The 17,724-nt window shown below is 39.9% G+C and overlaps 1 protein-coding gene across 3 annotated transcripts in view; it reads left to right on the top strand.

Moving 5' to 3' along the window:
- The first annotated feature begins 8,021 nt into the window (after positions 1-8,021).
- The window catches only part of LOC108712994 (talin-2), a 116,151-nt gene continuing 106,448 nt past the window's right edge, over positions 8,022-17,724 (top strand). For 2 of the 3 annotated variants that reach the window (XM_041588376.1, XM_018255611.1), the window contains exon 1: positions 8,022-8,192. In XM_041588376.1, the coding sequence (XP_041444310.1) occupies positions 8,037-8,192 (156 nt within the window). In that variant the 5' untranslated portion in view covers positions 8,022-8,036. Of the gene's footprint in view, positions 8,233-17,724 lie in introns of all 3 variants that reach the window. The other variant, XM_041588377.1, reaches the window with a different exon arrangement.

A 17,724-nucleotide genomic window follows, 5' to 3' on the forward strand; every position in this document is an offset into this window, starting at 1 on the left:
TATACTAAAATCCATGAAATAATCCATTTAAACAAGATTGTAAGGTCTAATGAGCAGGGCTTGCTTTACTTCCTGTATCAGTATGTGTAAGTAATCTGTAGGTTTTATTTATACACCCTTGTAGCACTGCACAATATGTGGAATCTTTATAAATACTGGTTAATAATGATATTACAGTGACATTTAATGTATAACTTGCTGTTAAGATCAATTGTATGAGATTAGCAGTGACTTCATAAATGCAAATAAAGCCATCTGCTGGTCAAATAAGAGACTGACCTGAAGTACAACTGGAGACAGCTGACATTATGGTACATTCAGGGTCAGACTGGGCCGGAGGGACACTGGGAAAGGCTGTAGGCTGTGGGCCCAGACAACCCAGTCCCACTCCCACTCCCTGAGTCGAGTGTTCCTGCCCCGACCTACCTCCCTGGCCAGGTTTGCCCGTTGGTAGGTTAATCTCTAAGAGTTCCTGGGTGCTATTCCTGTTTGTTATCTGTATCTGATTCCTGTTTTGACACCTTTCTGCCTGACTAATCTGACTTCTGTGATCCTGACCCCTGCCTGATAACCGACTATTCTGAAATCCGTATTCCGACCCGTGCCTGTCTGACTCTTCTGATTGATATCCTTGCCTGTCTGACTTCACCTGAATTCCGCCTGCATCGACCTGCCTGGTTTGACTACATTTTCTGTCTGCTCCTTGCATTGTGACCTTCTGCCTAAAAAGACTTTGCTAATGATCATACCCCTCTGCTTGTCCAGAACCCTTAGCTTGGCTCCTCTCTTAATAAGACCTGGCGGCATCCAATTAGCCGAGGGCTCCTCCCAAGGTGAAAGGCGGCTGTTAAAGGCAGAAGCAAGAGCCAAGACCAGGGAGCCTAGCATTGGTTCTGGATTCTGGGTGCCGATCGTGACAAATGTTTACTAATCAATCTAATGAGCCTTCATCTATATTAACTCAATAATGACTGTGAAATGCACAAATACCTAGGTCTATTGTTTGGAATTAAAGGAAAACTATACCCCCAAAATGAACACTTAAGCAAAAGATATATTAAGTGTCATATTAAAGAATCTTACCAAACTGGAATCTATATTTAAGTAAATATTGTCCTTTTACATCTCTTGCCTTGAGCCACCATTTTGTGATGGTCTGTGTGCTGACTCAGAGATCATCTGAGCAGAAATACTACAACTCTAACTGTAACAGGAAGAAGTGTTGAAGCAAAAGACAGAACTATGTCTGTTAATTGGCTCATGTGACCTAAAAAGTATGGCTTGTTGAAATTTTTGTGTGCACAGTGAATCGTACAATCCCAGGGGGCAGCCCTTATTTTTTAAAATGGCAATTTTCTATTTATGATTACCCAATGGCACATACTGCTAGAAAAGTATATTATTATGAAAATGGTTTATTTACATGAAGCAGGATTTTCCATTTGAGCTGTTTTATGCAATATCTTTTTATAGATTTTTACCTACATTGTTTGGGGGGTATAGTTTTCCTTTAATGCCTTTAAGAGTGGCTTGGATGATTTCTTGGATAGACATAATATCCAAAGAATTGTGATACTAAAATCTATCGTTAGTACATATATATATATATATATATATATATATATATATATATATATATATATATATAACTTTATTTGCTTTAGTAGCCACAGAACGACACTGCCCAGAATTAGACAACTTGTTATCTACAAAACCCCCTAGATCCTTCTCATTTAAGGAAATTCCCAACACACTGCCATTTAGTGTATTGTTTTTATATAATTTTGGCCAAAGTGCATAACCTTGCATTTATCAACATTGAACCTCATTTTCCAGTTTGCGGCCCAGTTTCCCAACTTAAACAAATCCATCTGCAAAATGGCAGCATCCTGCATGGAACCTATAGTTCTGCACAATTTAGTATCATCTGCAAAAATAGAAACAGTACTTTCAATGCCCACCTCCAGGTCATAAACAAGTTGAAAAGCAAGGGACTTAGTACAGAGCCCTGTGGTACTCCACTAAAAACACCTTTTCCTGAGATGGAGGGGGTCTAGGGGGGCGCATCACTAGCACTATTGTGATCTCTTGCACTAGGTAAGCCGAATTTCTGGTTTAAAAATCGGAAATTCATCTCTCAAAGGTACCAAGAGATGCCTTTTTTCCGCCCCTGGTAACCTGCTCAGTGCTGCCGTCTGAGGCAAGTTTTACACCATGCCTCATTGCCACAGCACGCCTGTCTTAATCTCAATTTTTTTCAAAGGCATTGTTTATCATTTGTGTAGTTTTACTTTTAGCCAACATGGCAAGTTGCTTACCTTCTTTGTGCAGTCTTATCTGTTTCAAGGATATGTGTTTTTCCGAGCCCCTGATAATTTAATTTATCAGCCCTCATCAACTCATCTATTGAGTTGATCCTCTGCTCATCAAATGCCATCATGCTTTCTCGATTAGTGCAATATAAGGAAAAAAGAAGATGCACTAGTCCGATTCAAAGAGGTGTACTCAAAGTACCTCCAATGATTTATTGGTGCGGAAAAAGCATTGACTGTATAGTGCAATATAAGCACCTCTCCAGTAGGCATCACCCAAATCAATCTCAAGTGCAAACCCAATATTTATCCCCCGTATTGGGTCAACAGGGGGAGAAGCAGCCTTTCTGTTGTATATTTATTAATTATTGATTAAGGCTCTAAATGCACCTGCTTAAATTGGGACCTCTTGTTCCAAACAAATTTTGTCATTTGGGGAGGATAATCTAAGCAGAGATTACAGAACAACATTTGTCAGATTTTAGCTGCTGCGATAGAGCAGAAACATAGGAGTGAATTGTTCTAAACATTTCTGCCCATTCAAGGTTATCCCTGGTTTTTCTTCCTATTATTAGAAGGAAATTAATCCCTTGTTATCTTCACTTCAATGCTGGAAAATCTGTAAAAAATCTGAGCTTTTGGCTGACATCACTAAATCACTGCTGTAAATGTGGAAATATGAGTTAATTTTTAAAGGAATTGTTCAGTATAAAAATAAAAACTGGGTAAATAGACAGGCTGTGCAAAATAAATAAAAAAGTTACTAGTATAGTTAGTTAGGCAAAATGTAATCTATAAAGGCTGGAGTGACTGGATGTGTAACATAATAGCCAGAACAATAGTTCCTGCTTTGCAGCTCTCTTGGTTTCCACTGATTGGTTACCAGGCAGTAACCATTAATTGGCTTGAGGGGGGCCACATGGGTTATAAGTGTTTGCTTTTGAGTCTGACATGCATGCTAAGGATCAAAAGCAAACTCACTCACTTTAAAGTCGCTGATCAATTCAGAATTAGAGAGCCGAAAAACAGGAAGTTGGGTCCTGGCTATTACATTAGACATCCAGTCATTCCAGCCTTTTTAGATTACCTTTTTGGCTAACTAACTATATTAGAAACATTTTTTATTTTGCACTTTTTATTTTAACACTGAACTATTCCTTTAAGATGCGTTTGGGGCACATTCTGGTTCTAGCTCTGAAGAGTGAACGTAAACATTGAGATAAACAGGTTTAAAGAATATTTTAATAGGGATGCACCGAATTCACTATTTTCGATTCGGCCTAACCCCAGAATCCTTTGCGGTTTGGCCGAATACCGATCCAAATCCTAATTTGCATATCTAAATTAGGGGTGGGAAGGGGAAAACATTTTTTAGTTCCTTGTTTTGTGACAAAAAGTCACACGATTTCCCTCCCCAATTCGGATTCGGTTTGGCCGGGCAGAAGGATTATGCCGAATCCTGCTGAAAAAGACTGAATCCTGGATTCGGTGCATCCCTATATTTTAATGATAACCCTTATAGCTATATACTAAAATGGATATGAAAATATATCATTCCACACTATTTTATTTTTCTAATTACTATATATCTGTGTTTTATGACATAGTTACTGCGGTAAAAAAATAATTTAAAGGGGACATAATGGTGATAGGAACCAATTAGCAGCTAGAGGCCGGGCTAGGCTAACCTGATAGGGAACTGAATGAAGCCTGTCTTTGCTTTTGTGACTGCCGATCTATGATTGGCTTTCCCCCTCCTACTGTGCTTCTGGCAGGGACCATTAAGACATGCCCACCCCTCATGGAAACACTTACAGGGACCGTAGCAGATCTGGGGGGGGTCCATTAAAGGGGTTGTTTTTAATATAATATTTATTTTTAGCCCAAAGTGAAACCAGCACCATATATTATTCATTATTGCCTATGAAATTGGTGAGGTTGTTAGTTATGCTATACAGTATGTACTTTGAAGGTTAAGTAAATCTTTAAAACAAGTGAATGTAAAATTGACGAGTGTTATTCTAACCAGTTTTACAATTTACATTCATTCTTTATTTCTTTTTTTAATTCCATTATATTAAGTGTATACATGTATTGTTAACATAAATTAATTTTGTCAGAACAGCACCACCTGCATTTTCTGACCACAAAGTAGTCAAAGAAGGTGTCAGGAGAAAGAAAGGCTTGTGTGTAGAAAAGATGTGTAAAGAATTATCTGAGAATTCTAATGTTTTTCCTAACCAGAAGAGCATCAGACCAGCCCTCTTGCTTTCTCCTGACAACTTCCCAGACTACTCTATGGTTGGAAACTGACCAGCAGGTGGCGTTGTTATAAAATTCATTCATATTGACAGTACATGTATCCCTTAATATCTTGTAATTTAAAGAACAATGATTGCAGAAAGCAAAAGTGCTTGGAATATAAATTTTATACTTACTCATTTTAAAGGTTTACTTTAAATTAATTTGCACTGAGTTAATTTTAATGGAATGCTTATAACGATTTGCAGGGGTATAAGAGCTTAGTACTTTAAGTTAAACTTGGGATCAAAAGACTTAGGGGCAGATTTACAAAATTCGAGTGAAGAATTCGAATGTAAAAAACTTCGAATTTCGAAGTATTTTTTGGGTACTTCGACCATCGAATTGGTTAAATTCGTTCGAATTCGAACGATTCGAAGTAAAAATCGTTCGACTATTCGACCATTCGATAATCGAAGTACTGTCTCTTTAAAAAATACTTCGACCACCTACTTCGGTAGATAAAACCTACCGAAGTCAATGTTAGCCTATGGGGAAGGATTTTCCTTCGATCGTTGGATTCAAATCCTTCGAATCGTTCGATTCGAAGGATTTAATCGTTCGATCGATCGCAGGATTTACGCAAAATCAACCCCAACCCCAGTCTACCCACATAACTTAAGTCTTCCAGCCCCCTAACCAGTTTAGTTGCACGTCTCTGCACTCTCTCCAGCTCATTTATATCCCTCTAAAGGACTGGAGTCCAAAACTGCACTGCATACTCCAGATGAGGCCTTACCAGGGGCCTATAAAGAGGCATAATTATGATTTCATCTCTTGAGTTAATGCCCTTTTTTATGCAAGACAGAACTTTATTTGCTTTAGTAGCCACAGAATGACACTGCCCAGAATTAGACAACGTGTTATCTACAAAGACCCCTAGATCCTTCTCATTTAAGGAAACTCCCAACACACTGCCATTTAGTGTATAACTTGCATTTATATTATTTTTGCCAAAGTGCATAACCTTGCATTTATCAACATTGAACCTCATTTTCCAGTTTGCTGCCCAGTTTTCCAATTTAGACAAATCACTCTGCAAAGTGCAGTGGCGTAACGAGATGTTACTGGGCCCCACAGCAAAATAATTTTAGGGCTCCCAAAATATCCAGTGGTTGGCCTTTATTAACAATATATATTAAAATTCCTAATTAATTAGAGCCTTATGGGGCCCCCTATGCCTCTTGGGCCCCCCTGCAGCCGCAGGGTCTGCTTCCTCTGTAGTTACGCCCCTGGCAAAGTGGCAGCATCCTGCATGGAACCTATAGTTCTGCACAATTTAGTATCATCTGCAAAAATAGAAACAGTACTTTCAATGCCCACCTCCAGGTCATTAATAAACAAATGTTACGACAAATGTTTCTGGGCCCCTCCCATCCCACCATGGACCCTGCCCCCAGACCCCACCCCAGACCCTCACACACCCCTACAACAGGCCCGCCCCAAACCCCCCGCACTCCCACACAACAGTAAAAAAGCCACACAGACATAAGCGCTAAAACATGAGTTCTAAACACCCATTAATGACCAGGGTACCCCCTGCAAGTTAAAAAAAAAAAACCATTGGTGGCTAGGGCACCCCACAAGTTTTTAAAGGAAAAAAAAGACCATTGGTGTTCAGCGGAACTTACCTTTAGGTTAGGGACAGATGATTGTGGATCTCGGCCAGTGTTTCCCGCGGGCTCCTCCGCTCCTGCTCTACCTTCACCCAGAAGCATGATCTTTGCTTGGGTGCAGGCAGACATGGTGGATTCAGCAGAAACGCAACATTTTGCATTTCGCTCTGCCCTGCCTTCAGAAGACAAGGAGTGGGCAGCGGCAATAGTCTTCATTGTCTGGCCCTAGCCTTAAAGTTTGCTGATTGGTCTTCTTCCTCCTTAGCAACGGCACCATCTTTATTCTCTTCCGTGGCTTCAGCTTTGGTTTCCTTTGGCTTTGCTTCTATTTGGCGGCTTCGGCTTCATTTCCCTTTGGCAACTTTGGCTTTGTTTCCCCTTGGCAGCTTTGGCTTCGCCTCCCTCTGCAGCTATGGGTAACTTTGGTGGCTTCCTAGATCCCCCTTAGTACTTATATTACACCGGGCCCAGAACAACTGTCCCCCCTGTGTCCCCCCCTGATGGCAGCCCTGTTTGCATCTGAACCCTTTGCTTACCCTGCCATTTAAAACATTAATGTTGCACCATAAATCCACAGAAGTATCCAGAGGAGGAAGAAGCACAATTGGGGTGTGCTGCTAGGGTGTATTGGATATAAAATGTATATGGATGTATAAAAGAAATGAGTGGGCAGGACTGGATGTTAATGACTTTTATGTTGAAATTTCTTCAACTCAGTGCTCTAACATGACCAGAGCGTGTGGCTGCAACTATCTAAACAGCAGCAGTCTGGTCCACTATTGAAAGTTGGGTTGGGACAGAGCAGGGTGGGTCCGGGCAGGCCCGATCTGGCAATCTGCGGGTTCTGGAAAATGCCAGAGGGGCTGCTATAAGGTGCCATAGAAAGTCAGTATTTAGTGGGCTAGTGGACTGTTTGGGCCTCTGTGTGGGCTGATTGGGCCTCTGTGTACTTGAAATGCCAGGGCCTATTTTGACCCTCAGTCCAGACCTGGGTCAATGAGTGGTTGAGTTGGCAGTGAACATGGCTAGCAACCTACTGTAGGTGGGTCATAGTTCATCCCAAACTAGGGTTGCCACCTTTTTTGGAAAAAATACCAGCCTTCCTATATATTTAGATTGTTTCCCTATTAATAACATTGGGGTCAAGTATAATTTTTACCGGTCAGGCCGGTAAAATACCAGCCAGGTGGCAACCCTATTAACAGGGTTACCAGTTCTCTTCCACATTGATGGACATCATGCAGGCCTGGACTGAGAGTCAAAATAGACCCTGGCATTTCAGGTACACAGAGACCCAATAAGCCCACACAGAGGCTCAAACAGTCCCCACCAGCCCACTAAATACTGACTTTCTATGGGACCTTATAGCAGCACCTCTGGCATTTGCCAGAACCCACAGATTGCCATTCCGGGCCTGTGGACATGTCTAATAAATGCATGTAAATTGCATTCAAATTGCAAGTAAATTATAATCAATGTATCCCCTCAAGATGGATTTCTAAAGTGTCCCTGAATTTTCAAGTGATCTAGTAATTATAATGTGTAAGGCTGCTAATTTGTTTTACCTAATGATTATAATTGATCCCTCCTCATTTGTACATTGTGAAATATCTTTATAAACATGTTAATAATGCCAGGGTATAACTTAAAAACATAACATTTAGTTAAAACTATTTTAATGAAGTGAAATGTATAGCATAGGGTTTATGACAACACATTATGCGCTTTATGAAGAATAAAATCCCAGCTTGATCTTTTTATGAATGCATTTGACTAAAATCATTTTAGAGTGAATGCCAACCACAAGATGGCGCCCGTTGCCATACCAACCCTAGCCCCTCTGTACCCGCCAGAAGCGCCGCTGCGCAATGTGATTCCCTGCTTTCTCTCCCACCCCCACTCCTTCGTCGCACATGCGTATGAGACGGTTCGGGGGTCGGGCAGTGGTTCAGGCGGAGAGACGGTGAGAGATGGAGAGGGAGTGACCCAGGGACCAGGATAGGGTAAGGGGGAAATAAAGCGGGAGAGGATTGCACGTAACTGATTAAGCATTGATTTGTACGTGTAGGTTCTAAGGGTAGCGCAGGGTGTTGTGGAATGTGCAGAGCGAGGGGCTGGAATAATAAAATGTATATGGTATGGATTTTGCTGAGATAGTACGGGCTGGGATTTTATGCAGGGACACAAATGCGGCAATTTATGAGATGAACGGACGGGAGCAGCAATGTGCTGGTGTATGGCATAGGAGTGATGTGCTAATACATTGTGTGTGGGAATGCGCCGGTGCATCACCTAAATGTACCCACATATGTATGTGTGAGGTCACGATGTGTGTTAGCAGCTGTAAACACGTGTGAAACATAGCAGTTCCAGAGCAGCTCGGCTCAGAATAGGTGTGTGTGTTTGTAGCCCAGGTGCGGAAGGATGGGAGCATGCTAGCATAGGGCACAAGCCCCTGACGCTCTGTTGGAAAAAGCCATTGATGAGATGGATCTGGGCTGGATAGAGATAGGGCTGGGTGTTAGGGAAGGCAGGGAGGGCAGCACTGAGTAGATAAGCATCCTCTCCCTACTGGCACAAGGGCTCTCTGCATGCTATCTGGGAATATGCACTTACCTTGCTGACAATATATATGTATATAAGTTGCACCTAAACAAAAAGTTTTCATTGTAATGCCCCTGGAGGGCCTCCTTGTTTTATCTGTTACGCATATATCTAAGTGCAAAGGTTATAGCAATGTGGTTTATATTACAGTAGTTATTTATTGTTACTACTGTATTATTATTATTTGTCTTTTGCAGTAGTCATTTTTATTTATACTTGAATAATGCATACAGACCTGTTTATGACCCCCCTAATTTCTAATTATTTTTATATTTAAAGGGGTGGTTCACCTTTAAGTTAACTTTTAGTATTTTATAGAAATGGCTAATTCTGTGCAATTTTTCAATTGGCCTTCGTTTTTTCTTTTTTTATAGTTTTTGAATTATTTGCCCTCTTCTTCTGACTCTTTCCAGCATTCTAATGGGGTCACTGTAAGGCTAGAAATGTATTGTTATTGCTACTTTTTATTACTCATCTTTCTATTCAGGCCTTTCCTATTCATATTCCAGTCTCTTATTCATATCAGTGCATGGTTGCTAGGGTAATTTGGATACTAGCAACCAGATTGCTAAAATTGCAAACTGGAGAGCTGCTGAATAAAAAGCTAAATAACTAAAACAAACAAATGATTAGAAATTAAAACCAATTGCAAATTGTCTCAGAATATCACTCTCTACATCATACTAAACATTGATTTAAATGTGAACAACCCCTTTAAAGGAAACCTTCTTGTGTAGGGTTTACCTTCTTGTATTTTTAATTCATCAAAAATAAGCTCATTTATTTCTTATGGTACATATTTTTTGTTAATGCTTGCATTTACAGGCAGTAGTAAAGTAATTGGCCTCCTTGGTTATTTTCAAAGTCCCTGTGTTCCCACACACCATTGCAATGTACCCTACATGTTTGACCATTATCAGATAAAATAGTTACTAGCTACTACACAGTTACTATTGTTGTAAATGAGATTGGGCATCTGGCACTCTGCTGCTCTGTGTGCTACTTATTGGGAATATCTTTAGGGGCCTGAGCTGCCACTCTCAAGTCCCCAGTTATAATCCACCACACAACAGCGCCATTTATTTATGATTACTAGGGTTGCTTTGGTGTCCATGCAGGAGGTCAGCAAACCATGCAGCAAAATAATGCAAAAACTTTTAAGTTTACCTAGCAAAGCTATACATTGTTCTTTTTTTACTACAACAACAACTACTTTTCCTCTAATTCTGTAACAGTATTTTTGAAAGCGTCCTCCTTTCCTCCACTGCTCAGAATTTGTGCAGAACATGGAATCTGCATTCTTTGGCATCTGTTGTCCTTAAATGGTAAATATAGGGCATTTGTCCTAATGGTTTCTCTTGTATTTTAGTGGGAAAAACATATATATATACATTTAATAATCATGTATTCTTTAGATTTAAAATCCTGTTAAATAGGTTGTACTTGTGCAAATTTGCCCAGTTTATAAATGAGCCCCAGTATGTTAAATGCAGCCAGTCAACTCCCCCACACAATTGCCTAATAAAAGAAAACTAATTCTAAGCAACTTTCCAATAAATATTTATTAAAAAATGTTAGTAGTGTAAAAACATTGCTATTGAAAACAGAATTTGCCTAACTCCTGATTATTACTTTTAAACAATGTTGCAAAAGTCTTTTTAGTTACCCACAAAGACGAATCTGTTAATCATCAACCAGGGTCAGACTGGTGGCTGCAGGGGCCCCCGCACCCCCCAAGCTGTCCCCACCGCATCCCACACCCCCATACAAGTCCCGCAGCCACCAGACCTACCCCGAGCTCGTGTAAATTCAGTGTGTCGAGTGAAGTAGATCAGAGACCTGGGGGGGGCACCACCAGGGCCCAGTCTGACCCTGCAAATAACATAAGAAGCATAAAAAAAATTGTATTGGAAGTATATTGAAAAGTTGCTAAGAATTATGTTCTCGTTTATTTCTGAGTTGAAATTAAGACAGGAAACCATTAACATCGCACAAACAAGTAAGTAAGCTTAGATTACACACGTTTATAGTATACAGTAAATGCATATAAGAGAACTGGAATTGTCCTCATTATTTTGATATCTAGTATAGGTCAATCTAAAAAAAACTGGACTTGCTGAGTAATCAATGAAGACGTTTCACTACTCATCCGAGCAGCTTCTTCAGTTCAACTGACTGGTGTGGGAAGTTCTCGGCATATAAACTCTTCCACTAATCCATTTACAATGGCACATTGTAACTCTTCAAAGAGGTGACATCTGAAGAAACTCACAGAGGTGTTGATTCTGTGTAGTTGTGATAGGATTATCCAATGTGTCATGCAACTCCTAGATACAGGTGTTACTTGTGAGAGTTGCATGAATGGTTGTGGGAAGTGTTCTGAATCCGCCGGGGTACAGATGTTAGAACAGCATTGTATGTAGCAGACAACTCCGGCTAAAAGTGTCAGCTGCTTTGTCAAGTGCCAGAACACCTCCCTCTAACCTTACTACAGAAGAGAGGAGAGCACTCAGCTCTCTGATTAAGGACCCGAACATCACTATCCTGCCAGCAGATAAAGGGAGATGCACAGTTGTGCTCAACACAACTGACTATGACTGCAAGATAACCACTCTGCTCAGTGATAGCAATACATATGAACCCTTAGGGAAAGACCCAACCAGTGGTTACAAGAAAAAGGTGATCGGTTGCCTACAACAACTTGAGAAGGAGAAAGCCATTGATCGAATTTTATACCACCGTCTGTATCCCAGGGAAGCCACACCATGCTTATACGGACTCCCCAAGATACACAAGGAAGGAGCCCCACTAAGACCCATTGTCAGCAGCATAAATTCAGTGACATACAGCATTGCAAAATTCTTGGCTAACATCTTAGCCCCGTTGGTAGGCAATACAGTGCATCATATCCAGAATGCCAAAGAGTTTGTAACCAAGATTCACGGCGTTACACTAGAGGCAGAAGAAACAATGGTATCATATGATGTCACTTCTTTGTTCACATGTATACCTACTACAGAGGCGATTGAGACTGTAAGAAATCGACTGCAACATAACACCCTCAGCAGCAGAACGAAGCTCAGTCCCAACCAAGTTTGTTTGTTGCTAGATTTGTGCCTTAACACCACATACTTCAAGTACAAGAACCTTTTTTATAGACAGAAACATGGCTGTGCAATGGGTTCTCCAGTCTCTCCCATTGTAGCAAACTTGTACATGGAGGAAGTGGAAAGGAGGGCCTTACTTACTTTCCAGGGAACTACACCGACTCACTGGTTCAGATATGTGGATGATACTTGGGTTAAAATCAGATCCAATGAAGTGGCGGCCTTCACAGAACACATTAACTCAGTGGACAATAACATCAAGTTCACAAGGGAAGATGTCCATGAGAACAAACTTGCTTTTTTGGACTATTTGATATGTATCCAAGAGGGAGGTAACTTGAAGACGGAAGTATACAGGAAACCCACTCATACGGATCAATATCTGTTGTTTGATTCCCACCATCCACTGGAACACAAACTGGGTGTCATTCGAACCCTGCACCACCGGGCGGAATGTGTGGCAACTGATACAGAGTCCAAAGACAAAGAGCAAAAACATCTCGGAGGAGCTTTGAAAGCGTGTGGTACCCAGACTGGGCCTTTGTCAAAACAGCAGCAACCAAGCCCAACAGAAACACCAATAGAAATAACCGCCCGGAGACACATAGTAGGCGAAACATAGTCATCCCATATGTAGCTGGAGTGTCAGAGAAACTCAGGAGGATTTTCAACAAACACCATGTCCCTGTGTTTTTCAAACCTAGCAACACACTGAGACAAAAACTGGTACACCCAAAGGATCAAACACCAAAAGAAAAACAAGGCAATGTGGTATACGGAGTCCAGTGTAGCGAGAAGTGCACAGATCTATACATTGGGGAGACAAAACAACTGCTCTCCAAGCGAATGGCTCAGCACAGGAGGGAGAACTCTACAGGGCAAAACTCAGCTGTCTTTCTACACTTAAAAGACAAGGGACACTCCTTTGAAGACAGCAAGGTCCAAATCTTGGATAAAGAAGACCGCTGGTTTGAACGAGGCGTGAAAGAGGCGATTCATGTCAAGGTGGAGAGACCATCTCTGAACAGAGGTGGGGGCCTTCGACACCACCTGTCTGCTACATACAATGCTGTTCTAACATCTGTACCCCGGCGGATTCAGAACACTTCACACATCCATTCATGCAACTCTCACAAGTAACACTTGTATCTAGGAGTTGCATGACACATTGGATAATCCTATCACAACTACACAGAATCAACACCTCTGTGAGTTTCTTCAGATGTCACCTCTTTGAAGAGTTACAATGTGCCATTGTAAATGGATTAGTGGAAGAGTTTATATGCCGAGAACTTCCCACACCAGTCAGTTGAACTGAAGAAGCTGCTCGGATGAGTAGTGAAACGTCTTCATTGATTACTCAGCAAGTCCAGTTGTTTTTAGATTGACCTATACTAGATATACTATGACCTGGATGAATGAAAATCTTCATAGTCTCATTATTTTGAGTTTCTGGCTTATGTCACACAGGCTGAAAAAATGCAGAGAGAATCCACGCCTATGCTGGAATAAGACACTTACCTGCAGCTGGATCCTTTGGTCATCCCACGTGCAGGCACACACAGTTTTAGTGCCAAAATGCATACTATTGTCTGGCACCTCCTGGTGTGGAAACAGCTCTCTATACTTTTTTTTCTGATAATTTTGCCACCAGAGGGCACTGTTTTATTAGGGCCCTTGGGTAAAATGTCTCTGTCTTCAGAGTAATCCATATTCGCACTATAATGAATAAACACATATTCAGAAATATAAGGCTATTCATTACATTAGTATCTATGCCCATGGGGCCCATGTTTATAGAAAAAGTGACTGTAAACAGTGCTTTATGTCACTTAATATGGTATAATTTCCCTACTATATACATGCATAACCTGTTCAATCTACTTGCTAAAATATCTTTTTATTTTTTAACCTTGGTTAACCATAATAATGGACAGAGATATAAGATGAATGAATACATTTCCTGTACAGCCTTTGTATTTCCTTCAAAACTCTGTCATATGTTTCCTCACATAGTTTCTGGGAAAAAAAAAATATTTTTTTTAATGGAATCCACATTATGCAATGTCTTAGAAAAACAGTGCTTCAAAAAGTTGTGAATATGAATAGGTTATGTAAGTAGCATGGTGAAAATCCACTTTAAATAGGTATTGCATTGCTGCATTGCATCAAAGCACTGCTGCAGTTTTATGGAATCTTCATGTGCATCATATTTGATCAGTCAGAGCCAACATTGTGAATGGGCCTCATCAGCAACCTAAGTGGTTTATGTACAGATAGATTAAACTGGTTTTAGTATGCCATGCAGGTGCTGTAGGTATTGCAGTTGGTGCAGATTTTGGAATAAGAATACTGGGTTCCAGTCTAGTGATGACTAGAACTCCTGGTGTACTATAGTGTACCAAGCATCTGTCTGACCTTACCATCACGGGGCAGGCCAGCACCAATAAATGACAGTACCCATATCATGTTATTTCATGCTTTATTATGTCTGTTTTATTTTGTTCCGGATAACCAATTATCAGTCACTACTAAAATGGTTTTTCAGTGATTTGGGAAATGGGCAGCAGTTGCAGTCCCTGAACTTAAAAAAATCCTGTCTGGTTAGCCTACTAATAACAATATGTAAACATCAAACTTCCACGGCTAAGGGCCCAGTATATTCCCTTGAATGATGACGGACAGTAAAACAGCTGCTAATGGGGTAGTATACCATCCTCGTTCAACATGAATTCAGTCAGTTGGACTTGTGCTCAACATATTGTTGTAATCTCAAAATAGCTATGGTTTTAGAGCCAAACGGGGCAAACAAGGAAATAGAGGCTGCTCCATTATTTTGTTCTTGCAGGGTTGATTATTAGATTTCCCACAGAGCTGGTACTTTTATGAAACTTTGTGGGTCCTGGTTCAGGCAAACCATTGCAGAAGCAGCACGTGAGTTCATAAACAAACAACTGGAGAAAATCCCTCCGTTTCTGCAAATAATTTGCCTGAACCCAGACATCAGAAGAAAAGAAATAAGCATAAAATAAATAATTAGAAAAGAAATAAGCATAACCACATCACTGGCGCATATCTGTGTTATCCTGTTACAGACAACTTGCAATAATGGTAGTAGTATTCAGAAAATAATAACAATGTACCTCAAAATTGGCCTAAATTAAAACTTTTAGGCCAATTCATATGAAAGGTTTATATGTGTATATATAGAGGTTATTTTTTGAACCTACTAAGCACCTCATCCTTTGTATGGTATGTTACAAGAAACATGGTATCATCATCTTAACTCATTGGAACTTGTGAAATAACGATTATACTATGTTTAGTTCAGCAACCTGAAAGCAACTTCCTTTGCCTTTTTAATGACTACAATGTATACTTAGAGCAATAACAGACAAGGTGTTTTTTTACAGTGACAAAACACCTGCAAATACCTTTCCATTGTAGGTAGTGAGAATTACTGCAGTGAAAACACTGGTGTAAAAATGCATTCTTATTACATTTATGGGTGATTATGCAATGTAAGCATTTTACCAGCAGCAGTTGTCACTTCCAGCAGTGGATAGGAATTTTTGGGTGGCATCTTTAATTGCCAAAATCATGGTATGACTGATCGAATGAGGTGCATAGCTAGAAGTAACTGACCCAGCAGCCTTTTTTTAGTATTCCTTCATCTTACCAGTTTTAAGGATGATTGTCTGCTTTGATTTACACAAAGATTCTGGATTGTGCTGGTCCCCTACTTGACACTCTTTGCTGCAATAGTTGCTGGGTCTGCTGTCTAATATCCCTGTCTAGTAGGTTCCTCACTCGATCTTACACTCTTACACACCATTGTCGTTTGATTATTAAATAGCATTTATGTTGTTATAAAACTCATTTGAAAGTATCTGCCAGGTCTCTGTAGTGAAAGCGCCTGTGCATGAAATTGCTGGGTAGTGTGAAAGGTGAGAAGAAAGAATAATTTACTGCTGAGTAGTAAGCTATTTCTGTCCTGAAGGAGTATCCTATGTTACAATGTTTTAAAGGGGCAGTTATACTTAAAGCACAAAGTAATTAACCAGATGGATGATGGAACTGGCTTCCTTGGTGGTATACAAAAATGTTACAATGTTTAAATCGGGATCCTGTCTGGGGTCCTTTTATACTCCTGGGTTGTCTGACCTTTCACAGCAACCTTTCTGTCACTGTTGTTTACTGCCAGATTTTCATTATATGTATTTTTATTATGTTTATTTTATGTGTTGTTCACTCATAGCGTACAACACAAACTTAGCTCTTTTTTCCTTAATATAATTTACTTATACTAAACTATTTTTTTTTACAATGATTAATACATTTCAGTTATTTTTTAAATCAGAAAAATTTTCACAATTAAGAATGCCTCTATCTTTCCATCTCACCCAAAAAAACAAACAAAAAAACTTGGTGTTGTGGTTGGCTGTGTTCTCTTACCTAATATGGCTTAATCTGGTAAGGGTGATGTTTAAGGCTAATGGTTCAAAAATGTTTTGCTGCAGAAGAGACTAGAAAGTGTACACAAAATTGTTTTTCTGGCCAAAATCCATCCCTTGTGCAATGACAGGTGGATCTTTTTCATTCTTGTCACTTCCCTCGGAGGAGGGATGCTAGTGGTTTTTCTGCCAGCTTTTTTTCTAATGGCGGACAAGATGTTTCTTATGCCATTATGTGTTAGACTTGGGGGGATCATTAAAATCTTTCATGCAGACTTGTATTTAGAGAACAGGTATAAAGTACTGTTAGTTATTTTAGACCAGCCACTAACTTTTTTTTTTTTTTACTAACTTTACTTTTTTATTGCTTATCTGTAAAAAAAAATTGTTTAACACGTTAACTTGTTCCAGGTAACTAATAGTGGTTCATGGCCATGTTTAGGCTCTTCTTTGCCTACTAAAACTGCCAGTGGACAATATCACCCTGTGCTAAGTGCTTAAACCAATATATTAAATCCAGGGACCTCCTGCATGTTTATCAAATTCTATAGATTTTGCACATATATTGTACTTTTCAAAAACTTCTACTGCGTATGTGCCAAGTTTGACTATGTAGGCTTTTTAAAGAGTACCAGCCTAGAGGTAATTGATTGGAGTCACTGCAGTGGTTGGGGAGGGGCTTGGGTCCTAACGAATTTACACCTCCCCACCTTCCTTGCAGAAAATGTTGATGAATACAAAAAAAATAAAGGAAAATAATCTTTTCCTAGAAACTGCTAATGCTATTAACAGAACTTAAAAATGTATTCTTATTGCAGGCATTGATGTGAACATGAGACCATCTTATTAGATCCTGCTGAATTCACTTATTTGGTAATCCAGCTCTTGTTGCCAGACAATCAAATGAAATGAAGCAAAGGATGTTTGCCTGAACTTGTAGAACTGTGGTTAAAATGCATTTGTGATTAATCTTATAGAGGATTGGCACTGCTAATGTGCTAAACTAGGGGTTTACTGGGGGTTACTGAATAAACTGGCCAGAACCCATGGCTCCATGTCACCTTTTAGGTTGAATGCTGGATGCTTTATTATAATTATTGAGCCAAACCAAGGATATTGCACCCCATTGAACCATAATAGATTGGATGAGGTTTTTTTCCATCTGTGATGATAACTTCAGACTGCTGGTGCTTTTAGTCTTGGGGTGATGCTCTGAAAGGAAGTGCATCTGTAGTCACTAAAGAGCATAATTGTCTAATAAAATATGGAAGCACAAATCAATTTAAGGGATAGTTAAGTTTCATAACATATTGTTTTAAATCAGAAGCCC

Source organism: Xenopus laevis, chromosome 3S, assembly GCF_017654675.1.
Source record: "Xenopus laevis strain J_2021 chromosome 3S, Xenopus_laevis_v10.1, whole genome shotgun sequence".
Classification (NCBI taxonomy): domain Eukaryota; kingdom Metazoa; phylum Chordata; class Amphibia; order Anura; family Pipidae; genus Xenopus; species Xenopus laevis.